We start from the raw sequence: 26,906 nt of genomic DNA on the forward strand, positions 1-26,906 counted from the left end.
ACAGAGACACAAATAACAACACACTCAGACACAGAGTTGCACAGTCAACACATATACACAAGTACACACAGGTCTAGCATGGACACAGGCGCACGCGCGCGTGTGTACACACACACACACACACACACACACACACACGAATGCACATTTAGTTTTCCCCCATTTCTCCCGCCTTCCAAGATTGCCGGCTTGCTCCTTTAAGAACTGGCTGAAGGGGTGGGGGAGGGAGATTGGGAATGCCCAGCAATTGGCCAACACCAGAGGGCCATGAGAATGTGTGTGTGAATGTGTGTGTGTGTGTGTGTGTGTATGAAGGGAGAGAGGGAGGGAAGGGAGGCTGGAAGGAGGTGGGTGAAGTGACTAAAGGGGTGGAGGTTCAGAGGAAATGGGGAGCAAAGTATGGGAGGAAGATCTCACACACTGCCCAGAATGCACCCGGCTGGGGGGAAGGGGTAGGAGTAGGGAGGTGGGGCAAGAGGGAGTGGGTGTGTGTGCGTGTATGGGGTGGGGAGGATAGTCCGCAGCTGAGTTCACACAATCCCCCCATTCACCATCTCCATAGCAACTCAGGGGCACAGACCGCTCATTCACACGGCTTCCCCTCCAGCAACCCCCCCCATTAACCCCCTAGGCACTGCCCCCTCCCCATGCATTCAATTAACCCTTTTGGGATGTCTCTCTAGTAACGCTTTGGTGCCAAATGCCAAATGCTGTTCCTTTTTGAGTCAATTCTCTGCAGCCGTTCCCCCACCAACACCTAGACAAACCAAACACCGACCCCCAAACGCCCTCTGCACCCTAGGACCCACTGTCTGATCTCCATTCTGGTCCAACTAGCAATTGGGAGAAAACAAGGGGAGGTGGCTATGCCAGGGATGAGAATGGCATCTAGGGGTACATATGGAGCTGGGGCAATATTGGGCAAGGGGCATTGTACAGGAATGGATGGTATTGAGGAACTGCAGTATTGGGGGCTATACGGGTTTGGAATAGTACTGGGGGACAGTGCTGCACTGGGAATGGGGAAGAATAGGAGAAAGGCCTCCATGGGGGGGGGCTGCAGAAAGTGGAGGAGGGAGCCTGGCTTTGAGAGGCTATGATGGAAGGGGGATGGGGCTGCACTGCGGGGGAGGGGATACTGGCAATATGCTACACAGTCGAGTTAGGGCTGGGGACCTCAATGGGGGTATTTTTATGAGCATGCGGGCCTGTTTGTGGAAATAGAGACCAAGGGCGGGAGGATGATAGGAATATGAGATTTAGGGAGGAGGCAGAGAAGAGAATCAGAGCAGGGGCTGGGGGCAAGGATTGGGGGAAGTCAGGAATGCTGATAGAGAATATGGGGTTGAGAGAGATAGGGGGCACTGGCTGGGGAGTGGAGGAGCCTAGATTTAGGAGGAGATAGGATGGGGCAAGGTACCGGCTGCTAGAGGATGAGACCCCGGGGCAGGCGGCCTCACCTGTTCCCCAGGCTGTTGCTGTTTCGAGCGACTGAACCCGGCTGAGGACCACCCATATCGCCTCCAGGCCAAGGGCTCCGCACCCGAATCCCCGAGATCTGCTCTCCGGCAGTCTGGCTGCTGTGCCCGCGCACCGAGGGGGCGCGCTGCGCGTGCCCGGACATGGGGGGGGGCGCGGTCCCTGCCATTAACTCCTTTTGTGCCAGAGATGGCTCAAGTCCTGGGGCATGGCCCAATACCCCCCATGTTCAAGCATACTCCCTTCACCCACATTCACTCGCTTTCTCAGACACACATACCCCTCAAACAGCAGGCTATCAGACAGGTGATCTTCCAAGGCAGCTAGTCTAAACTTCACCTGCAAAGTGTTAAGACCCTGGAACAAAGGGAGAAACTGAGGCAGTGCCTGCAGGATCTCCCACTCAAACTTCATAAATATACACCTCCACTTCATTCAACATCCCTCATCTCTCTTCTGGAACAGCATTACCCAAGCAGCAACCAATGGAGCCACTTTGCCCCAAAGGTCAGTGCTGTTTCTTTCTGCTGCTTCTGCTGGGGCACATCAGATTTCAACTGCCAGCATGCCAGTTATCTGACCATTTTAGTCTCTCCCCTCCAGATCTGGCTGTCTTTGTGTCTTGTATGTCTGTATGTAGTTCACCTGTCCAGTTTGCCCAACACCTCCCTCCTCCCCAAGCCTCTTAGCTAAGCCTCTACCCCTGAGTTCCTCAGAATGTACCTATCAGGATACAACAGGTCAGAAGCAAGCTTCAGTCATTTTTGCCTTACCTGTTAAGGAGTTCCATTACTTGCACACACAACTGTCAAACTTGCATAGTCCCATATGAGTGAGGGCTTTGAGGACCTTAGAGGAATTTTTTGTATTCTTTATGATTTGAGTACTGATTTGTGCTCTTGGTTTTACCAGCACACTTGACACTTGGCAATGATATGGTGCAACTATGACCAGGACATTATCCTTAAGCTGTTAAATCACCCTGTACCACCACCAACCCACACAGCCAACCAAAAGATTCCATTAAACCAGTTGGCTTTCCTTGACAGCCTTGGATCTAGGGCCCAAAACCTGAAGGCAAGGAGGCTGAGAATAGCCCGGTCACAGTTCCAAATATGACTCTGGAGCAATAGTTTCGAAATTTCCCTATTGTAAAATAAGGGTGAGCAATAGTTATCCTGGGTAACTGCCAAGGGGGGTCATGTGAAAACAAGCAATTCCAGCAACAGGGCAGAGAGAGAAGGGCGCTTCCTTTTGCTGGTCTTTTTCCCTTCCTAGAACCATACCATCCTTCCACTACCTATTCCACGGTGACACCTGCCAATGGAGAGCATTTTTTCATCCCAGAAATGTGACTTGCAGGGAAGTTCTGTGTCCTATGAAAAGGATGCAGCCTGGTGTATGATGGGGACAACGCAAGGTGGCAAAAAGGGTAGGCAGTGTCTATTATCTTCCCCCTTAGTTTGTTTAAAGCCCAGAATATGGAGTGTGTAGAGGGAGAATCAGGCTCCATTAATTTTCTTCTGGCCTAATAGCCCTCCCCAATCCCAGTGGTATATCCCCCATGGAGAAAAGCTGTAAAGAAGCTGTAACATTTAGTTGAGAAGGGAAGCTGCCCTTCTTAAGAGACCAAGGGCCCATACCTTAATGTGTTGCCAGGTAGGAGAAGGGAAGGGAGTAGCAATCCAATTAGAATTAAGAAATTAAGGGGGTGGAAGGTAAACTGAGGAGGTTATCTCAACAGAATAAAGGATTTGACTTGTTAATCTAGCCCCCAGCACTTCCCCAACACCTCACCCTTCCCAGACATGCAGAACTCACACACTCCCTTTGCAAAGAAGCTCTGTGTATTGGGCGCAACAGCTCTGGGGTCTCTATATAAATAATATACAAAACCCAACAGCTCAATGCCTCACATTAACAAAAATACTAAAACTTATTAAAAATGGAGCCTGAGGGAAGGGTCCCCACCACTACTGGTGCTAGCCCAGGAAGGGAATTGGGAATTAAGAGGAAAGGGTAGGGCCATATCCAGTGCACAAGCAGTTTCTCCAGGTGGCTCAGTAGCGTCCAAATATGTTGGTACTGGGCTGTGGCTGGGTATCTGTGAAAAACCAGAGATTATCAGGGGTGGGAGACCAAGTAGGGGTATGAATATGCATGAGGAAAACTAGTCAGGTACCAAGGGAAGGGAATGTTAAGACTTCCACACTTTGGGACTGAAGCAATCATCTCAGCACTTTTGCCCACCCCATCTCCCATTTATCCCATGGGGCTCTCCTTGGGAAAGAAGGCAGGCTTACTGGAGAGCTGTTGTTGTAGTTGCCGGACCAACGCTGCTGTCTGTTGCTGCTGTTGGGTTTGCTGAAGGCCCTGGCGTTGGAACTGAGGTAGAAACAGGAAGTTGGAGATTGAACTCTAACCTTCCACCTGCTTCTCCATCTTCATCTCTCAATGCCTTTTCAGAGTTTCTTGCCTTGCCTCCCACCTCTATCCAATTCCACCCTGTCCCCATCCCAGTTCATTGGCTGCATGCCCAACCTGGGCAGCTGTCCCTGAGCCTGGGGCTGTAGTCCAGCAGCTACCTGGGGCTGGGACTGGGGCTGGGGCTGGGGAGGAGCTGTCTGTTGCTGCTGCTGGTGTTGTTGTTGTTGCTGTTGCTGTTGCTGCTGTTGCTGCTGCTGTTGTTGCTGCTGCTGCTGCTGCTGCTGCTGCTGCTGCTGCTGCTGCTGCTGTTGCTGCTGCTATGAGAACATAAGACATACTTCTGAAGGGACAGTAAGGGAGCAGAGATTCAGTGTTGGAGGATTGGGGAAAGAAGATAAAGAAGCAAGAAAGGAACCCTCGGTCCATTGTCTTCCCTTCTCAGACAGTTGTACAGAAAGAAGTACCCAACAGGAAACTTTCAAATCCCTCCCACTATGATACCCAGAAAACAAAAGGGGGGAGGGTAGTGAACTACGTTATCAAACACACACTATATGCCAGACACTCTACTGAGTATTTCATGTACACTGCCTCATTTAGTCTTAATAACAACCTGAGAAGAAACTGTGCTTCTCCTCCTTGAGGTCTCAGATCCTAGATGAAATCCTAGTGCCTTACCCGCAGGATCTGCTGCTGCTGCTGTTGCCGGATATGGTACTGCTGCTGCTGCTGTTGTTGCTGCTGTTGCTGCTGCTGCTGCTGCTGTTGCTGCTCAGGCAAGATGGAAGTTGATCGGACACCTGCTTGGACTCCCTGAGCACTCAGTGCAGTCATGGTACCTATCATGGGTGTTTGTTGCAGTGTTTGGTGTGAAAATCTGCGAAGACGACAAGAGGTACAGAGGTCAAAGCATCGGAGGTAGGAGTTTAGAAGAGTATAATTCCTGGGTCCTTGACCCACAAGATATTACATGTCATTTCATCCACTCCTCTTATCACCAACCAGGAGAGCCCTCTGGGGTTCTGACAGACTTCTAGGATGAATACAGGGCAAATAAAATACTCCATTTTAGTATCTCATAGCTTTAATGATTAGGAATCTTTCCTGCTTCTATTTTAGCTATTTTTCTCTTATGAAAATGAAAAACAATCTTAGCACATAATAGGCATTCTATAAACATTCACTGAGTTTTTTTCTTTTTTTCCATTCCCCAATAACATTTCAGGGTCTTACATTTCCATTCTGCAACTAATTTCCTCTCTACCCCAATCAATACATTACTCTAACAGTCCATTAGCTCACCTCCCTCTCCCAAGTCTTCTCCCACCTTCCTCTATGCATCCTATCCATTGTTTCCATATTAATCCTTCCAACACACCTAACTCATCCTTTCACTTTCCTGATCAAAAGAACCTTTACCGGATTGTGTTTCAGTTCTATACCTGACATTCAAGGCCCTCTATCAACCTGCCCATACCCATCCTGGGAGCTCTGGTAGTGTAGTGCCTAAGGCACTTGACTGCTAACCAGAAGGCTGGCGGTTCAAACCCACCAGCCACTCCTCGGAAGGAAGATGGGGCAATCTACTTCCGTAGCGATACTACCTCGGAAACCCAAGGAAGGGGCACTGTAAGTCGGGTCCGACTCGACAGCATATAACAACAACATACCCATCCTATTCCCAACTACTTCCCTGGCACAACTTTTATAGTCCATCCACGCTCTTTTCTTTCCTGTCCTCCCAGCCACCATAAACATTCCTACACCCATGTCTTTGTTCATGCTACGTCTTCTGCTGGAAATGCTCTTCCTCTGTCTCCTCTCCATAAATCCAAATCCTACCTATCTTTCAAAGGCCAACTCAAGCCAGACCTCCTTCTTGAAATTTTCTCCTATGACTCAGGCCCATGCATATTATCCCATACTTTTTCTGAATTCTCCTTTTATTCCACAGCACACAACTGCACACCTGATTATATACTTCCTCATGCTGCTCTCTAAATGCTCTTTCATGGAAGCTTCATCTCAACTACATTAAATACTCTTTGTGGTAAGGAACTATATATTTCACTTCTTGCTATCTTTTCTCACTCTACCCATTTCTATCAGAGTGCTGGCCACACAGTGGGCAGTTAATTGATACTTGTAAGTAAAGGATTTTTCTTCTGGCCCATCCCTCAGTCATTTAAATTATAAGCTGCAGAGTCTAGAATGATTACAATGTCTTAACTAAGCCCTGACAAACATTAATCATAGTGAGAGAACTTGTTAGTCCATTCCAGTGTTAAACTATTCTAATGCTAGATTTATGCCTCCTTATCATGTAGTACATCTATGAATTCCAGTTACTTTCATATCATAGTTGTATATATGATTTTCCCTCTTTGGGCCTCAAAGAAATGTTGGGAAGTAGGTGTGTAACTATTGATCTCCATATCCCATCCAGCTCCAGCACTGTATGGTTATTGGATATGTAGCCAGATCAGCATTCTCGGTATCTCCAAAAGTTGTGATTTGTCCCATCACCTCCAGGCACAGATTTCCCCAAGTGAAGTGCCCTCTTATACTTTATTGTCTCTTCCAAGCTCCCAAAACTTTGGGTACCTTTGAGTGGTCAGTCCATGTCCATAGGTTGGGGCCTGTTGGTGCACATAGCCACTGGGCCGCTGTTGTAGGTGGCGAGTAGGATCTATAAGAGTAGGGTTGGTAGAAGGGTGGGTGCTCTGATAAGGCTGGCTGGAATAGTTGGGGGGCACCATGGTACCTGCAGGGCCTGTGTGTTGTTGTAGTCCCACATGAGAACCATAAGGAGTATAGCCCTGGAGGGAAGAGAGAGATGAGTCAGGGCTAAGAGTTCTCAGATCAGCTTGCCTCACTCTCCCCAATATTCATAACCCTATACCCTTACCTGAGAGGTCTGCAAACCATATGAAGAGCTGGGAGTCATCTGATGGACAGATGACTGTCCCAACATCCCCTGACTCTGCTAGAGGGAAAAAGGGGAGAAACTCAAACTCAGGAAATGCTTTCCCCATCTCATTTCTTGCATCTACCACCCTACATGTCCTGTCAAGATCCCAGGTGTTTACTCAGTCCTGTGACACTAAAAAGCCCTTTCCCTGACAGCCCTCCCTACTGCCCCTCTCACTATCTTTGCCTGGAGCTGTTGGCGAAGGCGCTGTCCTTGGGGCACTGTAGGTTGTTGCTGTCGGTACACAGAGGTCTTATAAGAGGAGGGATCTAGTCCCATGACACCAGTCATGGTTGTAGGCAGCACTCCAGGGTAAGTTGGTCGGGTTGGCAACTTCTGCATTGGTAACCGCACAGGGCGGTATGGGTCCACACGAGGGCCACCTGGAAGGGAAAGCAGATGGACTTCTCTAAGCTTCTCATCCCCCCATGCCTTGCTCAGTGTCCTATTCATCTACAGTTCTTCAGAGAAGTAGCATCATCCCTTGGATAGGAGGAATGTTCAGGTAACTCCATCATCCCTAGTGGCTGGCACTCACCTGCAGGTAGTGGCTGGTTTTGGGTGTACAGGCCTATGGATCCCTGCCTGTAGCTAAGATGGGATATGGAGCCAGAGGCTGGGTGGTGGAGGAGGTCTGGAGGTACTGCTACACCATAGGGGCCACTCCGACATGGGCCTATTCCATAGTCCTGTGTGAATGGCAGAGGAAGGTGAGTGGGTTGTAGCTGGATGGGATAGGGTAAGGGGGATAGGATGAGGTGGAGAGATGGATTTATGTGGACTTATTATAATTCTAATGTCACCATTTTCCTTCACATCCCCACTACTGACACAAACCAGAAACTCAAAGAATCATGAAGAAAAAGGGGCTGTGGAAAACCTTAATAGTGGGAGGCACTAACCTCTGTCTTGGTGGCTGGCTGGCTACGTTTCTTGCCCTTGGTGGACTTCTTCTTGCGTTCCTCAGTACTGGGTGGAGCAGCCCCAGGTTTCTCAGTTTTTGGGGGCTCTGGAGCCTTTTTCTCAGGCTCTAACAGTGTGGGAGCAGGAGGCTCCTCATCTTCTGGTGGCAAAGGCAGTGGCTCCAGGTAATAGGCACGGGGCCGGGGCCTCAGATGTGTGTGGTAGAGCAGCAATCGCTGTTGCTCTTCTCCTCGAGCAACTCGCCGGTCGACTCGGACTGTTCCAAACCAGCCCCAAGAGAGTGGTCCTGATGGCTTCACACCCTCAAAAAGATCCCAGGGAGAGATCTTTTGTTTGGTGGAAACTTGTAGACCCTGCTCCAGAAAGTGAGAAACAGTGAGCTGTTGAGACTTGGAAAACAACAGAGACCTTGAAAACTTACAGGAGAGGATAAAATATCTGTTGACAATGAAAGGAAAAAAAGTCACATAGATCCAGGGGAGATGGTGAGAGGAAGACAGACAGACACAGACACACACACGCTTGGTGGAGACAGACAGTTACAAGGAGGAAGAGAGTTGGGTTTAAGGGAAAGGGGTGAAGGGCAAATTCAGATCCAGGAAAGATGGCGCCAATGGAGAAGATGAACTAGGGGAAGAATCAGAAACAGAGACAGAGACATAGAGATACTCAGAAAGACAAACACGGAGATAGATATATAAAAAGAGAGAGAAAGAGACAGATGGGCCAAGAAGAGAAATGACAATGTATGTACAGATGCCATCGACTTTAAACTCTGCATCTTCTTTTCCCTCTCTCTTTCAAGTATATGTAATAATTATAGTTGTTCAACAAATACTGCAACTGACAAAGAGAGGGAAAAAAGAGAAAACTGTGTAGAGAAATGGGTTGAGATGTGTTTGTGGAGAAATGTAAGAATAAAAGAGATATGGGCTATCATCCAGACTGATGGGTAGGGTACAGGCAGGGGTGGGATATGACAGGAGGCAGGTGGGGGAGAGGAAAAGGAATGTTGGGTGCTGAGAAATGGCTAGCATGTTAAAACATGGGTGGAGGTGATGATAGGTGGGTGGAGGTGAAGGGAGAGACCAAGGAAAGAGGGTGAGACTACAAAGATAGGGACAGGAAATGTAAAGAAATGTAAGTGATTAGTTCAAACCCCTAAAGAGAGTTTTCATCAGCAAAACCCTATAGACTCCCTAGCCTGATGCGTGTGTTGTAGCCAAGAGGTAAATGCAGGAAAAGCTCTTGACAAATGGGGAAAAAAAGCAGGGGGGCTGGAGGTGGTTAGATGATGGAACATGCCTCCTTCTTGAAGATGGAATCGAAGCCAGCAATCTTGTTCCCCTTGGTGTCGATAAGGGATCCCTGTGGCTCACATGTGATGACATCTCGTGTCTGCTTGGGCAATGGCAGCAGCTGGCGAACCTTTTCTAGACTGTCTGACTGGCGTTCCCCCAACTCCTTCTGTAGGTACAGGAAGATGGGACAACAGTTCAAGGATATAAAATAAGAAGGACAGGAAATCTCAGGGGATACCAAAGAACCTGGCATAAAGAAGACATCCAATAAATTTTTTGAATAATAAACAAAAAAGGATGCACTAGGAATGGGTAGAGGTTTCAGACCAGAATGAAATCTCAGAGGCTGGTTAGCAGATGCAAGGTCAGGGGAGGAGGAGCTAAGAGTCCACTACCCAAAGCCTTGCCCTTGCCTCCTCTGCTTACCCGCAGCTTCTTCACCAGGTTCATGTATGCACGTTTGTTTTCCTCCATGCTGCCTTGAGAGATGCTAGACATGTCCGCAGCCAATGTCCCATTGATGAGCACGCTCAGCATGTCCAACACAGTAGTGAAGAGCTCACTTTGACAGAAGTCAGGGAAGAAAACAGAAAAGAAAGAGGTTAAGATAGGAAAAGGCATCACAGCGGGATATAGCCAGGGAGAGGTGCTTAGTAAGTCATCCAAAAGGTATAAAAAATAAGGGGGGTACCTAGGACCTCGAAGTCCACAGCCATCACACCCACACTAATCTCAGTGGATCATGCACCTGCTATGAGTGCTGGGGGAATACTCTTGGGTACAAAAACTAAAGGGTGGGGGTGAGGATGCTTTACTTGTTGGACTGCATGTCGACAGTGCCACTGATGATGATCTCCAGAAGGAGGACAGCCCACTCTGTGGTCTGCTGGGTGCTGCGCTGCACAGTGTCAAACATACCCCCCACCTGCCAGGATCACAGCAAGTCAGTCAGATGGCTCAGGGGCACAGTCCAATAATGAAAGAAAGCTTAGAATAGAACCTGAGTTGAGCAGAAGTTAGGGCACCTGAGGTCATGTTTTGGTTATATCTATGATTTATGATCTCAGGTCAATGATTTAATTCTTGACATCTTTAGGCCTCAGTTTCCTCACCTATAAAATGATGGGAGTTGGACTAAATGATTTCTAGGATATTCCATTCAAGATTCTAAAATGCTTGGGTTTCTAGGTCCCAGCCAGAATCAGAATATTGAGGCATAATCCTTGCAAAGATCTAGGGTATACAACCTATTGCACCCTGATGACAGTGACTGAGTTCCCTTAACCACTCTCAGGCCCTATATTCTTTAAGAAATCTGAGCTGATTCTTGAAGATTCAGAAAAACCTAAAGCTTCCATCCTCACTCATCCAGGCTGGGGCTTCTTTATTCTGCATTTCTAGCCCTGACTCCTTCCTTTTTCCCCAGCAACCCCTCTCACCAGGTTGAGCCGCAGTTTGAGTGCCTCATGCATTAATTGCTTTGGTTTGCAATCATCTAAGTACTGGTCATCTCGCCAATTAGTCACAATCTAGGATAGAAACAAGTATAAAACTATATAAAACAAACAAACAAAAAAAACAAACAAAACAAACTTAAAAAGGAAACGGACTCTACAGTTCAGACATCTTCCTGTTTCTATCCCAAAGCACCCGATGAGTTCAAAAGAAAGTAATGAAGGTCCAGAGTACATGGCCTCTTAGGTATATCCTTCTCTGCCCTCCTGCCCACCTCCTGGGCCCAGAGACCTGTACCTGATGCACCTGGCTGTAGAGGGAGGTAAGGAGTCCCTCACGTTGCTCATCCTGTCCTTTCAGACAAGTCAGCACCAGAGATAAGAATGGCTGCTGGCTCAATAGGGACATGCTAGAGACAGGAGGAAAAGCAAAGCAAAGCAAAGGAGACATGATTTGGGGATCAGGCATACAGAGACTTTCCAACCTTATTCCTCTGAATCCTAGAGTCTACTTTTAGCCTCTTGCTCAGCCATGCCCATCTTTATCCTGATTTTCCACTTCTTAAAATTATTTTTATCCTCATCCTTCAGCTCCAACTTTTATCCTTCTCTGACCCTGCTTCCTGTCCTTTCTACCCCTCAACTCTGTTTCTAGCTCCTTTACCTCTTTTGCTTTTGTCGATCACGTTCTTTGCGGGAAGAAGAACCCAGGTGCTGACCCTTCTCCAATTCCTCCCCAGCAGCCTTCAACACATGCCCCTGGACTGAGGTGGGCAATTTAGCAATGAGGGGGGCCACTAGCCATACACCAGAGCGTTCTAGAGAACTGGAGGACAAATGAAGTACACAGGGTTACAGGGGAGCCAGACAAGGTTGGAACATTCATTCTCCTTTTCCTGATGGACATGCCTGGAATCTCCACGTGGCTGAAATCACTCATGCTACCAGGAGAGAAATTCATAAGGGGATGAGTCCTAACATGTTTCTACCCAACCTGAGCACAGGCTTGGTCTTGCTACTGCTGGGCATGTTGCTTGCAGTGCTTCCCGAAGATGACCCTGTCTCTGCTGACTGTTGGAAAACCTCAATTGTGGCCTTGGCAATGTTCTCTAAGAGGGAGTTCATCTCCTAGGGAGGAAGAAAGGCACAAGGGTGCTAAATATGTAGCTGAGGGCTAAGGAAAACAGATGGTAGCAGAGATAGGAAGTAAGGGTGAAGGAAGGCATCTATGGAGATTTATGGCAGGGTAGAGACAACAGCTCTGTTGAAAGCTGTTCTCTCTAGCACCTCCTATTTCTCCAATTCCCTACTGTCTTCTGTTTTACATACCTCCTTACATATTTGGCCACAGAAATAGCCTCCACTACCATCACTCTTCCACACAGCTCAGAGCCTCGACACTCCCAATCTATTTCCCTTATCATTGGTTCCACACATTTGTCATCTTCCTGTCCCTTCTTATCTCTGTCAGTCCAAGAGCCCAAGGGTAGGATCTAGGTTCCTCTACAGTGGCCCACCTCCTTAATACACTGAGATGACAGTAGGCATAGGAAAGGGAGGGCCCAGGCACTACTCACATTGTTAGGGGTTTGCTTGATCATGAGCTGCAGCTCCAAGGAAGACTGGCGCATGGTCCACTGGTCCAGGTTCTGTGACAGAGGCCCCACTCCCAGCTAGTCATCAGTGTGTCACCCTGAGCCACCCATCCTCCTAAGGCCAATTCAGGATCTCTCACAACCTTGAATCACAGACTCCTAGAGTTCTAAATGGGATCTCTGCATCCCCATCTTTAGGGAAGACTACACTTAAATAATCCAAAAAGGTTGAAAATCTATCTGATTTTACAAAAGGTTCAGGAAAAATCTTACATCTTTCTGTAGTTTCCTTTTCCAGAGCCTCACAGCCCTTAACATCAAGAAGTTCTGGTTAAGTTTAACCTACATCTTCAATATTAAATTTACAGCTTCCATTTCTTATTTTAGATCAGCTGCTCACAATCTCTCAATGTACTTTACAGAACTAAAGAATGTTGTTGTTGTTAGCTAATCTTTCTTTAGCACTGTCTCCTCTAGGCTGAATAAACCCCAATCTTCTAGCTTTCCCTCAGTGGCTTTATTTTTCTACCCTCCACTCATCTGAATCTCTGAAGCAGTATGGCAATGTGGAAAGGGAACAGGCATACAAGGGTTCACACAATGACTCTAAACTTACTAGCTGTGTGACCTTGAGCAAATTACTTAATCTCTTCAAGGCTCAGTTTTCTCACCAGTTAAATACAGATTACTTATACCTACTTCACGAGATTATAAAGGTTAAATAATGAAATGTATGCAAAGTGCCTAGCACAACACTCAGCACAAAGTCAATGTTCAATAAATAGTAGTTTGTTTACTGAGTCATAAGCAAAATGTCAAATATATAAGGCCAAAAACTATGTCTCCCAGATACTATGCCTCCCACTGATAAGCTACTTCTTTATTCTAGATAGTTGTGCCCTCACACAATTCCTAGAGTCTAGGCTATACTGAATTTACTTTTAAACTTGTGCTGGAGTCATTGCTCTCACTACCTTTCTTTCACATTCCTATTCATCTTCCTCTACACTAACTTTCTTTTTTTTTTCTCTCAAAGTTACCATTATTTTACCCTATGCTTGGTCTCCATCGCTTTCTTCAAGATTCCCATCACCTTGGCATACCTGGAGAATACGTTTAATGCGTTGACGCTGGGGGTTTTCCCCATCTTCATTGTCCAGCAGTTGATGTGGGTAGCAGATGAGCTGCATGAGGCGCTGGGCCTGGGCACTACTCAACACTGGGTCCTGTAGGTCATTGCTGTCCTCACACAGTGACTTAAGGCAACGTTCTCCTACCCATTCCTGAGGAAGCTGATAATCAGGGGACTGGGGGCAACCAGTGAGGGAGTTAGGAATAAGGGATGGATTGGGGTTGGAAAGGGACATATAGTGGGGAGGGGGCACCACCATGGACTGGAAACAGGAACATGTTGTATAGAGACATTTAGTATGTGTAGGAGGAAGGTGAGACTGACCTGTTGGCAGATGCTGCGCAGCACGTACTTGGCATAGACATCCAGACTGGCTGTCTCCACAGAGACGTTCCGGCCACTCTGCCTCCGACTACCACTGCTACATCCTCCCTCCTCCTCTGGAAGTTCTTCTGTTCCTCCTGTCACAGTGAAGCCTGAACCTTTCAATTCTGCATCCCCTGTGGTTCACAAGTGGAAGATAAGGAGGGCAGAATGAGATTAGAACACTGTGTGGAAACCCATCCCAGACTCAAAGAGGCCTCTAAATCCTGCCCTATGGGACAAAAATACACTTTTTTCCTTCCCTCCTCCCCAAAGGTCAGAGAGCCCACCTTCAGGAGAAAGAAAGATTATCCTTTGTAATTTAGCTGGCACTCCACCCTACACACTCTGACACCACTCCTTTCCTACCCCCATACCAAGGACAAACACAGCCTTGAGAACAGCAAACACAGCTCCATCCACAATGCGGTTCTGGGAAGCAGCCAGCAGGTGGCGGTCACAGGAGGAGCGGATTCCTACAGTAGGCTTGTCTGGGGAAGGAGCTGAAGTCAGGGGAAGAAGTAGAAAGGGTAGGGTGGAGGTGGGGTAATTACATTTTCTACTGCTGGCTGGCCCAGATTACGGTCACTTACTTCCATCAGATTGGCAAGGGTTGAGTTGTGGCGTCTTGAAAAGGTGGAGGAGGATACGGCAGGTCAGCCGGGCTCCTGGCTCAGAATCCTGTTCACTACAGGCTAAAAGGAAGACAAGCATATCTGGAGAGGATGAAGTAGTACTGGATATAGATTTGTGGGTGGGGGAATAAGAGGGGAAACAGTAAGGTGAAAAGAGAAAAAATAATACTGAGGGAGAGGTAGAATAGAAAACTATTATGCAATACAAGGTTAGTGGACTAAAAGGGTCACAAAACAGAAAGAAATGCAAACCAAATGTCAGAAAATATGTAGGGCCCTTCTAGCCTGAAGCACACTAAAGGTGAGGAGTCAAGAGAACTACAATGTGGACTCCCACAATGAACAGTAAGAGGACAGTGGTAAGTGTGTACTGAAATTTTGGGGCCAATAACTCCAAGGGATACAGATTGGTTGTTCACCAGCATTAAGGAGTGAAGGGATGGCAGCACAGCGAATCAGATCTTCTAGGAGCAAACACTGCCGAGCAATGAGGATGGCAACAAAAGTAGCCAGGGAGTCATGAAAAGATAGGTCACTGACCTAGAGTAAAAAGAAGAGAAACGTGATGACACAATGTGGAGAAGGGGCATTCATTCAAAAATCACTAAAACCATTGTCTCTCTACCACCTTGATTACTGTGACTAGACTCCTGCTCTGGTAACTGCCCCATTCCCAGTAAGACTCCACCCCAAGTCTCACATCTACATTGCAGAGGAGGTCGTTGAAACCACAAGTGCCATTGTTAGAGGAGCAGCACAAGGCCTTAAGCACTCCTAGCCATTCTGCACTCAGAGACTTGCAATAGCCGGTCAGCTCTGCACACAGGATTGCGATGTCATTCACCCTAGGGAAAAGTACAAGCACCCTCAGGAAAAATTGTGAGCTACAAAACCTCAGACTGAGTTCACTTTTTCCCTCCATCCCTGTAACAATTAAAGTTGTAGTATCTCCAGTTATTTCATCCCTCCCCATCATCAGGTGGGAGTGTGGTGCCCATTCCTCACTCAGTATATCCCATACCTATCAGGATCATGGTGCCCCACACAGACGTGCATAAGGGCATTGCAGACAAAGCTGTAGCGGTTCGCAGGGTTCTCACTAAGACTCTTGCCTAGACCTGTGTACGTGAAGGTGTGGGCTGCAGGGTTCTCCAGAGTGTCAATCATGAACTCGGGTGCCCACCGCATATTTGATTCTGATGGTTCCACATTGCAGTAGATGGTGTTTTTCACCTTAGAGCAAAAGTCACTGTAGGGGGTGGGGGAAAGGAAACAGCAGTGTTGAAGATCTGGTGAGGTAGGGGATTTATCAAGAAAGGGGAAAAAAGAAAAAAAAAAGGAGAAAGTGAGGGATAAGGGGCCTTGGGATAAGATGAAGGGAGACAAGACAAGGCAGACTGGGCAGAAAAGGAACTAAGCAAGGATAAGGAACAGGGGCCTCCAGAGACAAGGAGGAAGAATATGGGCCCCACAGAGACGGGCTGGAGGCAAGGCTGATGAGGAAGAAGGTCTATTCTCAGTAAGGCAAGAATGTGTGGAGGGCACAGTCCATAAAAGACCCTGGATAGAAAGCAGGGTCCTGGGCTATGCTCTGCTCCTGAACTGGGTGGAAATGGGAAACAGATGGGACTAGGTCACACTCTCTGCCCCCAACCTCCCACCTCTCTTACCTGAAGAGTTCCCCAAATTTGCTTTTTAAGTGGCTACAGGAGGTGTACAAATCATAGAGATAAGCAAGGATACAACGTTCTGCAGAGGAGCCATCTGACCGGTTCATCCCATGCTTCACTACACCACACAGCCTGTCATGAACAAGAAAGTTAGGAGGATCATTAGTAGATGATGTGGAGGGGGCTAGGGCACAAAGATCCCTTGAAACAAAGTCTCTTGGTAATACTATTATTTTCCCACTTGAGTAGCATACATTTCCCCACAAGGAGAGGTCCTTATGTTCTTCCCAGACCATTTCTACCAGCATTCACCAGAGCCCTGCATGTTTAGGTTATTTTGAAACCTTACTTACCCCTCAAAGACCTGTGCCATCTGCTCCTGGTTGAGGATGAGGCAGGCATGATAGTGCCGCAAGACAGCCACAATACACAGGCACAGGCTGGTAGTGTAGCTGCCCACCAGATCCGAGGATTTGAGAAGCAGCTCAGCCTCAACTACACTCAGTTCATTCAGCAACTAGCAGAGTAGGGGGTGGTGAGATATGAGAAGAGGCCCCTCATGTTATAACCTCTCTTCCTGTGAGGGAACTAGCAAGGCCAGGCCTAAGCCCCTTCCTGCTAGAGCTGCCTCTGTATAGAGGGCACTTGTTGCCATATGCCCCTGTCCTTTATTCTTTTAATGATGCAAGCTACATCAATGATATAACCAGTCTCCAGGATGCAATTCTATTAACTCCACAATGGGAGGACAGTCTGTGACCAATGCTTTAATCTGTCTCTTGGGCCTCCCCTAGGAGCACTTAAGTCTCTATTCCGACAGTTTTATCTCATGTTCCACCAGTCCTGTGCTAGTCTTTTTGCCCTTCAAATAGCCTTGGACACTGGCTTGAGCCTCTACCCATCCTTATGACCCTATATAGCACAAACTTCTTCCTCTACTGTTATCTTTCCCCAACTTCCCCACCTGAATGGCAAAGTCGATGAGGCCACTGATGCTGAGTGAATACTCCATGAGATCGAAGATGAACTGCACATGCTGCACCAGAGGCAAGTGGTATGACATGCCAAGGGCAAAGCTTGTAATCTGCTCCAGAACATTCCGGGAGACCTGATAAGGGCAGTGGGAGTGAGACAGGAGTGAAGAGATGTGGGAAGAACCAGGGAAGTAGGACACGATAATGGTGGAAGGGGATGAGACCAGGAGGCTTAGCCTGCCTAGGAGAAAAAAGATAAGGGGAAAAGGGAAAATAGGATAGGAGGCCAGAATGTGGGAAAGGGGCTAGACTTAGGCCCACACCTGAGCCGTGACCTGGTGTTGGTCATAATGTGAAAGATGCTGGAATTTAGCAAAGATATCTTCAGCAGTGGGGAAGGCTTCAGGCCGGTTGCGCCGCCGCTTCTGCCCATCCTCCCCACCTGAGGGGACAGTTGAAAGGGACCAGTCAGGCCAGGGAAGGTAACCAGTTGACGGGGGGTGGGGAGGTGGGTATGGAGAGAAGGCTATGGGAGGGAAGGAGAGGGCAAGGATGGGAGGGAAGGAGAGAGGGAAGGAAGAAGGAAGGAGGGAAGGGAGGGCCAAGGAAGGGATTGGGGAGGGATGAAAGGGACAGTGAAGCAAAGGTTTAGTGGACCACAGACTACATGGATCTTAGAGGAATATGTACAGGGAGGTGCTAGGTTGAGGGATGGAAGGGAGAGGGAAGGAGGGCAGTATGGGGCTTACTGTGAGGTACCTAAGAATGTCAGGTCTCCAGGATTCAGAGGCACAATAGGAGCAAGCTGGTCTGCAGAGGGGGGGAATGAGGGGGGAAGTTTCAAAAGGACTAGAGCTCTCAGGAGACTCCAAGAGATAGGACATTGGGACATGATTGGGGAGTTCCCTATGCTGGGGAAGGGAAGACTGACTAGGGTGACTCTTTGGGGTATATCTGTTTAAGGAGCCTCAAACCCACCAGTTTCTGCTGTCCCCTTGCGGTTGAGAACCTTCAGGATATCCTTGGTTATTTTCTTGATGGCATGGCGGGCATCATCTCTCTGCTTTCCCACCCCAAACAGTACGACCAACCGCTGGTTGCACTCATGGCTGCATGATTCCTCCTGCATCCCAGCAGCACCATCAGACTCCAGCATGGATCTCTTTCCCTCCTTTTAAGCATGCTCCATACCCCTCAGCATCCCAATGCTCAATCCCTTTTCCAACATACCCACACCCTCAAGTATAGTTCCAACCCCTAAGCATATCCCTTGGGCAGAAATGTGGATTCAAAATAGACTGTCACAGGTGTTAGATAATAGTACCTGGGGGATGGGAAAGTGTGTAGCATACTGCACATGTCGTGGCTGGTCATAAAGAACCCCCAGGGTCCCTTCTATCTTCTCCTTGGGTTGGGGCTTCACCTCCTTTTCAACATCCGGTTTCTCAGGGGATGGGCTGCCTTTACCCTCACAGGGCATAGTAGGGGAGAACAACTAAGAGAAAGGTGAAAGGGCAGAAAATTTAGAAGAAAAGGGGATGAAGCTCCAAAAAGAAGCATGAGGGGAGGATCTAAAAAGCTGAATTATTCCATACTTAGGATCTAACTTACTGAGAAATCAGGCTTCTCCATGTCCTCAAAGAGTACACTGGAACTAGGGTCAATGTCCATAGATTCTGAGAGTCCGGGATCCTGAAAGTGTAGAACATAATGGAAGTTGCTTTAGCCCTAGGGAACTGCTCTCCACCACTTAGAAAAGCTGACATAGGAAATGGAGACCATACTTGGAAAAGTATAGGATCTGGATTCAGGCCTTGATCATTCATTTAAGCAGTATGGGCCTCAGTTCCCTTAAGCTTTAAAATAGGGATGAATACCTCACATGGTTGTTGTGAGGATCAAATGAAGTAAGTGATGTGAAAGCACTTTGAAACCACAAAGTGCTAAGCAAATACGGCTCTTATTATTAGGTAAAAGAGGACTGCAGAGGCCTCTGGTTGTCATGAAGATAGGAATGTCAGAAGACAACTTAGGGCAAGGTAAAGCCCACTCACCTCAAGCTTGCTACTGCTGCTGCCCTCAGCCTCCTTGCGCTCTGAGTCATCAGTAGCATCATCAAAGGGAGAGGGAGGCCGAGGGCCAGGGGCTCCAAAGGCAAGATCCCCTCGGGAGATGAGAGTACAAGTGTACATGTTGTGGGAGAAAACATCATGCCGAATCAGTTCACAGAATAGCAGTACCAAGTTAAAGAATTCAACTCGCTCACTTTCACTTCGGGGGTCCGCTGCAAAGAGGGAAAGAGGGAAGATGAGTTAGGAAACCCAAAAGAGGTGGCCAGAAAGAGAGAGAGGGACACACCTAAGGTATGGTGATCCTCGAGTACTGAGGTAGTCAATAATGAGAACTACCCCCCCAAAAAAAAAAAATCACAAAACTTGTTGAGGGACAAAGTGTGGTTTAACCTACCTGGTGTCCCATATACCATCTCATAAGGAACATAATCTTTGCAGCCTTTTATACAGTAAAAAAAGCTTCAATCACATCTTGCTTTTATTCTTTATTTCCCTACTCTGTTGAACTGTTAAGATGATAAGAGACTTGAATTGTCTAAAAGTCACTCTGCATAGAACTCAAGACAGAAATATATACCAGAAGACCCTTAATTATGCTTTCTGATGATAGTGACAGGTAACCGAGTCTAGACAGAGGTAACTAGAGGGTGGCAGGGATCCATACTCAGCATTGGAGCCTGTGTATCCAGAAACTGCAGGAGGACATCCTGGAAAATAGGAGCACTAGGAGCAGACAGAGAGCCAGAGGCAATGGAACCCTTCTCATCTGCAGCTTCTGATTCTCCACAACGCTGTAAGAAGAGAGAACAAACTGTAGGATTAATTTTTGTCTCACTCTTTCATTATTTCTCAAAACATCAACCCTGAACTATCCCGTTTTGCCTCCACCCTGTAAGCTTTTTACTTTCCTCCTTTGACCTGTATTTTCTCCAGCTCCCAACCAAAGCCTTGATCTCTTCTCTAACTCTGACAGACAATCCACTCTTCTCTACTTTTGCTTTATATACTTGCCTTTCCCTTTATTTTTCTACTACTTCTTTGTTCTCACAACTTCAACTTTGTTCTCACTATCACCTCAATCTATCTCCAACCTCAATTAAATTCCTTCCCATTGCCCAATCTCATTTGCTTATCCCTGCCCCTCTAACCTCAGCCTCAATCTCTGCCTGTCTCTTCTCTAGGAGCTTGGCTACCACCATAGCACGATGCCGACCAGAACGCTTGCAGCTGACAGCCCATTCACATAGTAATGATACCACAGCATCATCATCTGAGGAGATCTGGATCAAAGAAAGACAGGGATGAGAACTGCAAACAAAGAACTAAGTTCCAATTTCTGTGACATTCCATCTGAAAACGTCCTGGGGTAATCAATGTCATTGAACTGTAAATGTGAAAATTGTACTGGTGAGTATTTGGTGTGTATATTTTCACCACACACAAACAAACAAACAAACAAAATGTATCCTGGGCCCCAATAAGCATTTCTCCAGATATCCCTGGTTTCAGTACTTCACAATGCCTTTCCCTCATACCTCCTGTTATATGTGTGTAATTTTTTTTCTCCTTCTATTTTCCTTATTACTTACCTCATGCCCATCCTTACTAGGCCCCAAGCCAAAAATTCGGTTACAAAGAGAATCAAGAGAGTTGCTGAAGTCAGAGCGCTCAAAACTATGGCTGTCCAGCACTTCCAAAGTGTGGAGCACACGTCCAATGGTAAAGCCTAAGGAAGCAAAGTGGTAAAAGGGCCTTACTACAGGCCCAATGCATTTCTTCTCTCATGTCTGTCCTTACCACTGTCATCCTTTCTTTAAACATACTTCCTACAATCTGGCCCCAGGCACCCACCTGCAGTAGCTTCCTGGCACTTATCAAAAGACCAGCGAACTTCAACTGCCTGTCCTCGTTCCTTGATCTGCTGCTCAATCTCCCGCAACTTTGCACGGACCTGCAATATTAAAAAGGAAAGCTTTAAGGAAGTACCAAGGCACACAAAAGGCCAGGGCCCCAGGCTAAAAGAACAGTACCAGACTCCATATCACTATTTCTGACAGAGTAATTTAGCCTCATGTCCTAATCTAGGAGTACAAGGCTATTGGTCAGACTTACCTGCTGAGTGAAGGCACTATTGCCCTCAGGCATGGGCAGGTTGGAGGGGGCAATAGGCAGGTGGTCAAGTGGTGAGCCAGTCTTAATTCGGCTATCAGTCAGTGAATAGTGCCAAACCAGGGCACTAGGACAACATAGGAGGATAGTCTGCCAGACAGAAACAGCTAAGTCAAACTCAATAACCATGGCCACCTCTCTAGAATCCCATTTATAAGATTCAACCTTTCAATTTTTTTTTATTGTGATGTGAGTGAAAGTTTACATAGCAGATTCATTTTCCATACAACAGTTCATACACATTTTCTTTCATGACATTGACTATAATATAATCCTCATAATGTATCAGTTCTCTTCCCACTTCTCTCTGGTTACCCTTTCCCTGTGTCCTTCTTTCCTACACATTCCTGCCCTCTAAACTACTTCCCTGTGCAAATACTGCTTTTCTGGTCTCCCATGTTGATTGTTCTAAGAAATGTACCTACCTGGTATAAATGCTCACCTTACGTGCCTGTCTATTGTTTGGCTGGAAGCCACAAGAGTGAACTGAATTCCAGGCCTGAAAGGTCACTAGGGTCCATAGTTTCAGGGATTTTTACCAGTCTCTATCAGACTACAAGGGAGCTCCAGTAGCACAGTGACTGCTAACCAGAAGGCTGACGGTTCAAATCCACCAGGCACTTCTCGGAAGGAAGATGGGGCAATCTACTTCTGTAGCGATACTGCCTCAGAAACCCAAGGAGGGGTCGCTATGAGTCGGGGCTGACTCGACGGCATATAACAACAACAACATCAGACTACAAAGCCATCTTTTTTTTTTTTTAAATAATTTTGAGTTTTATTCCACATTTTTCTCTCACTTTATCCAGGATCTCCTATTTTGATGCCTTTCCAAGTGGCTGACAGTGGTAGATGGGCACCATCTAGTTCTGGTCTCAGGGTCATGTAGACTGAGGGTCTCATGGATTACCAGTCCCTTGAACTAATTGTTACCATGTGTCTTTGATTTTCTTCATTCTTCTTTGCTCCGGACAAGGAAAGACCAGTTGTTGCATCTTAGATGGCCGCTCATAAGCTTTTAAGATCTCAGTTGCTACTCACCAAAGTAGGATGTAAAACAATGCTTTTGTGCAGTATGTTATGCCAATTGAGCTTGATGTTCCCTGTGACCATGGTCCCAAGACCATAGACCCGTAACTCACTACCCTCAGGTCAACCCTTAGATTTTTTTATCTAGTTATTGTGAGTTTCTGGGGAAGGCACACTTTATCCCTGAACCCCTCCCTTTACCTACTTTCCTAAAAGGCTTTAGGCCTACTATTTAGCCCTGGAATGGAGAGGCTACCCAAAGCCCCATAAAGGGAACAAACAACCCCATTAATTAGAAGCAGCCATCTCCAGGCAGGTACTTAGTGCCTATTCCCATTTCCAATTCAGAATCACCCTCATTTTCTAGGATGGGCACCCAACACTTCTCCGAATACTCTTGTTACTTCCTTGGACTCATCCAGTACCTACCTGGAGGATACAGCTGAGGCCAAAAACCAGGGGCCGGTGCTGAGGGCACATAAGCAGGTCACTAAAGGGTGTAGAGGGTGTGCTGGTAGTTGCAGGCTGAGGAGCAGGGGTGGTAGGAAGTGTGCTTGTTGACTGAGTAGACATAACATGAGATGAGTGACTGCTCACACCATCTAGTTGCAGGGCCAGTCTCCGGGTACAAAAGTAGGCAAGGCGACGGGAGAGATATGCAGACTGAACAAACTCCCCAGAATACTGTGAAGATACTACAATCAGAACCTCTAGTTCTACTCAAGGGACACTACTCTAAATTTTATCCTTCAAATTCCCCCTACAACTCCCTCCACATCCTTGAGCCTTACCCGAAGCAGCAGGGGCAGCAGCAGTTTAAGCAATTCATCCTCTCCAGGGCGAATTTTCTCAAAACACTCAAGTACCCAGGTCAGGAATTCATGCCTATCCAGCATTCCATCCTATGGGTACCAGCGGTGGGAAGAGTATTATTAGTTCAGTCTAGGAACTATTAGAGATAAAGCAGGTAAAGTAGATGAAAGCAACCACAACAGGGCAAGGCAGCAGGCTGATTCTATTGGCGGAGAGCCCTGCTCCCTACCTGAAACATGAACATGGCCAGTTTCTCATTGTAATCCCACTGCCGTATTGCCACTTCTACATCATGGGGCAAAGGCCCAATAGTGGAAGCACAGCTGCCACTTCCTGCAGGCCCTGGCCGATAGTACTCAGCCATCTTCTGCAGCTGCTCCCATAGGTACTTGGTGATGATCTGAGTCCACTCTAGAAGAAGATGGAAGAAGGGCTATTTTACACTGTCTCTCTGCTTCAAACTTCTTCTGGCCCCTACCCCCATCCTCAATCACATACTTTTAAATGCTATTCATCCTCTTAGGCTAGAGTCAAATGCCACCTTCCTAACATCTTCCCAGTTGTCCACCAAAGAAAGTAATGTTTTTGCTAACTGAAGTCTCAAAGAACCTTCTGCCTTCTCTTTCAACATTTTTCACTTTCTGTATTTAACTGTTATTTGTACATGTGCCTTAACATGCTTACTAAACTCTAAGCATCCTAAAGGCAGGGATTATGTACTTGTCACCATTATTGCCCAGTATATGCATATAGCATACACTAGATACTCAAGTTACTCATTGTTTACTGAGTGAATACAAGATACAAACAAACACAGGGAAGACAGATTAGGAAAGAGAATGATTCCAAACATCTATCACCCCTGGAAAGGATTAGTGATACACCTGGTATTAGGAGTTACTTACCAATGAAAGGGTCAACATGTCTCTTCTTAACCTTGGTCTCACTGATTGCTGCATAGTAGGCACAAGTCATCTTAATGAGCCAGGCAGCCCGCATCACAGGCACTGTGTACTTGGCTAAGTACCCAAACACTTCTTCCTTCTTACTGAAAATAGGGACCTGGATAGACATTGTAAATAGGGAGTTTTCTATTACCCCACGAGCTGGTATCCATGTAGCTTAATCTGGGAATAGGAGAGTACTCCATATCCACACTTTCTCCTTGGCCTGAAGAATAGGAAATAGTACCTCACCTTTTTGGCTAGTTGTGTGAGTGGCTTGGTGCCAGCCAGGTCAGTGAACCAGGTGTTAATGGCATTCTGGGATCGTGCAGTCACCAGCCAGAAGTTGTCCTTCTGGTTCACTTGGGGCTTCCTGCGACCAGTGTCAGGGAGGGTGTTACAACGTAATTTCTCTGCAATAATGCTGCTGAAGTTGGAACTGATCTGAGGGAAGAAAACTATACCTCAGGGTGGGAAGAAGAGGCAGATGGATGGTTGTGCCTTTGATGGGCAAATGCCAGTGTGGTAGCATTAGGTTATGATGGAAAACTCAGCCATTTAGGTTATCCCTTAAAGTCTTCCCAACCCACGGCCTTTGCTCCTTCTCAGATTCAGCCTGGCAAGGTTGCCTCACCTTGGCAGGATTGAAGTTGACGTTCTTGGCACTGCCATGTTCATCCCCAGAGACAGCAGGCTGGTTATTGAAACCTTGTTTTACATTCAAAGCCGTCAGTTCATCCTGAGGCAGGAAAATGACATTTTAGCTTTTTTTTCCCTCTGGGGGTGGGAAGGGTGGGAGAGAAGGGCAAGAGGAGGTAAATATACAAGGAAATAGGGTAGGAGGAAGATTCTGAGTAGAACAGATTGTTATTTAAGGATGGGCCCTTATATTCATTTGTATCCCACCCTCACCACCCCAGTCACTAAGACTCCCAACCACCCAGAGCTCCCTCAACATCACTTTTCCCTAGCGAACAGCCTTACTTCACCAAGCTACCTCAGACAACTTTCTGAGCTGAGGTGTACGCGTGTCTCTCTCTCCTCTCTCCTCTCTCTCTCTCTCTCTCTCTCTGTCTGTCTGGGGGGGGGGGGCTGTGGCGTGGCTCCTACATCATTCCCTACTCACAGCCAGAAGCCCTCAGACCCAGGTCCTACTCTCCCACTTTACTCTTCCCCTTTCGGGACTTTTCCTCCCACCTAATCGCCCCGCCCCCCCTTCCCCAAATCGTCAATGCCTCCTTCTATGCTGATCGCTTGCCTCTAGTCCCTGTAGATCCCCAATTAATAAACAAACCTCCTTCTGTTTGGGATCTTGAGGATACACATCGGGAGGCCCCAGCCGCGGCCGCTTCAGGGGCCGGTGTTCGTAGCTTAAGATCCCGAAGGCCGCCATCTTGCCCAGCCCGTAGCGCCAGAGGCGCCAGCAGGGGCTGGCTGGGGCTGGGGGGGGCGGAGAGGGAAGAGGGAGCCGAAAAGGGGGGCGGCGGTTGGGAGGACGCAGCGGAGAGACAACAAGGGGCACGTTACAAACTCTCGATCGTTGCCGGAAACTACCGAGTGAAGCCGAGGGACGCCGGGAACCGTCGGATAATACCGACTGCAGAGGGGGCGGGACCCGGCCCGACGTGGGGCGGAGCTCCCTGCCCAGAAAGCTTTTCCTACCCGGCAGCGCAAAATCTATCTCCCTCTCCAGATGTCTGCAAAACGCTCCTGAGCCGAGTACTCTGCTGGGGATACAAAGTTAAAAAGGAGGAGCAGTCGTGTAGCTGAGCTGTGGTGCTGCGCTCTGACTAGAATTGAGTTCCCAGCACCTAGCTCAGTTCTTGGCCCAGAAAAGGTGCTCAGTAATTATTTGCAGTAATTCGAAACTGTACCTTCTACAAGTATTCGGTTCTTAGTCTCCGCGTCTTAAAATTAGTGTGCTATTATCTTCTTGAGAAGATTAAAAACTGTATGTATGTAAGAAAGCACATATTAAACCCTGAAAGGATGGTTCTAACCCCTCGAAGCCTTCATATGGTCTAGTGCTGAGGTTCTTAATCTTTTTAAATTCAAAAACCCTTCAAGATGCTATAAGTTATGGGTCTTCTCAGAAAAATGCATATTTGGGCATACGAAATGTCAGATACTTTCCTAGGATATTTTTGGATCCGTGAAGCTCATGTCTCCCCTAAGTGTCCACCAACCTCAGGTTAATAACCCTTGCTCTTGGGAGGCAAGATGCTTTTCAGACGTTATCTCGTTTAATCCATGCACAGCCCCATGAGTTAGGGATTATTATTGTCCCCGTTTATGGGTTCTTTAACCCGATTCATTTGCCTAATCTTATACAGCTAATGAGTAACAGAACTGAGACTAGAATTCTTTCTTGATGCCAGAGTCAATATTCTGCTTAGAAAGGTATTACCTTTTAGAGACGAGATAGCCAGAGTGCTACAATAAAAGTACAAAATGCTATTGAATTACAGTGGGAAGAAAAATTAATTCTGACTGGGGAGAAGAAAACATATTGGAGGAGGTAACATTTGAGCTGACCCTGAAGGATTTTAATCCATAGAAGATTATCAGTTGCTGTTGAATCCATTCTGACTCATGGTGACCCCGCATGTCCCAGAGTAGAACTGTGCTCCAGAGGGTTTTCAATGCCTGATTTTTCAGAAGTAGAGCACCAAGTCTGGGCAGACCCAAACCTCTCCCCTTTCAGTTAGCAGTTGAATGAGTTAAATTTCTGCACTACCCAAGGACTGCTACAGAAAAAATTTTAAAATAATAAAACTTGTTGCCATCAAGTTGATTCCGACTCATGGCAACCTCAGGTGTTAGAGAGTTAGAACAGTCCATAGGATTTTCTTGGCTATAATCTTTACAGAAGCAGTTCTCTAGGCCTTTTTTCCATGGAGTTGCTGGGTGGGTTTAACTGCCAAACTTTAGTTTAGTAGCTGACTGCAGAAAAT

At 47.1% G+C, this 26,906-nt stretch overlaps 1 protein-coding gene across 1 annotated transcript; it reads right to left on the reverse strand.

Annotated features, from left to right (window-relative positions):
- Positions 1-3,539: 3,539 nt before the first annotated feature.
- On the reverse strand, positions 3,540-25,345 carry MED12 (mediator complex subunit 12). Its single transcript, XM_042783441.1, has 45 exons — positions 25,247-25,345; positions 24,587-24,691; positions 24,205-24,396; positions 23,914-24,070; positions 23,238-23,419; positions 22,987-23,097; positions 22,625-22,879; positions 21,110-21,256; positions 20,849-20,948; positions 20,587-20,723; positions 20,146-20,277; positions 19,662-19,788; positions 18,980-19,209; positions 18,537-18,617; positions 18,250-18,420; positions 17,904-18,048; positions 17,685-17,735; positions 17,249-17,367; positions 16,916-17,059; positions 16,305-16,468; positions 15,952-16,083; positions 15,303-15,530; positions 14,982-15,126; positions 14,701-14,821; positions 14,240-14,341; positions 14,024-14,137; positions 13,608-13,783; positions 13,255-13,434; positions 12,134-12,205; positions 11,551-11,684; positions 11,221-11,382; positions 10,855-10,966; positions 10,542-10,631; positions 9,918-10,027; positions 9,529-9,664; positions 9,107-9,268; positions 7,780-8,154; positions 7,416-7,566; positions 7,055-7,260; positions 6,815-6,889; positions 6,511-6,725; positions 4,585-4,783; positions 4,065-4,220; positions 3,783-3,864; positions 3,540-3,583 (listed from the first exon to the last, which is right to left on the reverse strand). The coding sequence occupies exons 1-45, from the start codon at positions 25,343-25,345 to the stop codon at positions 3,540-3,542; spliced, it is 6,528 nt and encodes a 2,175-aa protein (XP_042639375.1).
- Positions 25,346-26,906: the final 1,561 nt, after the last annotated feature.

Source organism: Orycteropus afer, unplaced genomic scaffold (assembly GCF_000298275.1).
Source record: "Orycteropus afer afer isolate SDZICR_OR568_19922 unplaced genomic scaffold, OryAfe1.0 scaffold01188, whole genome shotgun sequence".
NCBI lineage: Eukaryota > Metazoa > Chordata > Mammalia > Tubulidentata > Orycteropodidae > Orycteropus > Orycteropus afer.

Excerpts from the sequence above, each read along its gene's own strand:
- MED12 (XM_042783441.1), bottom strand. The coding sequence starts at position 25,345 with ATGGCGGCCTTCGGGATCTTAAGCTACGAACACCGGCCCCTGAAGCGG. Across the intron at positions 16,469-16,915 it reads TCATCGACTTTGCCATTCAG|TTGCTGAATGAACTGAGTGT; the intron begins GTGGGGAAGTTG and ends CTACTCTGCTAG. Across the intron at positions 10,632-10,854 it reads TCTACAGCCAGGTGCATCAG|ATTGTGACTAATTGGCGAGA; the intron begins GTACAGGTCTCT and ends TTTCTATCCTAG.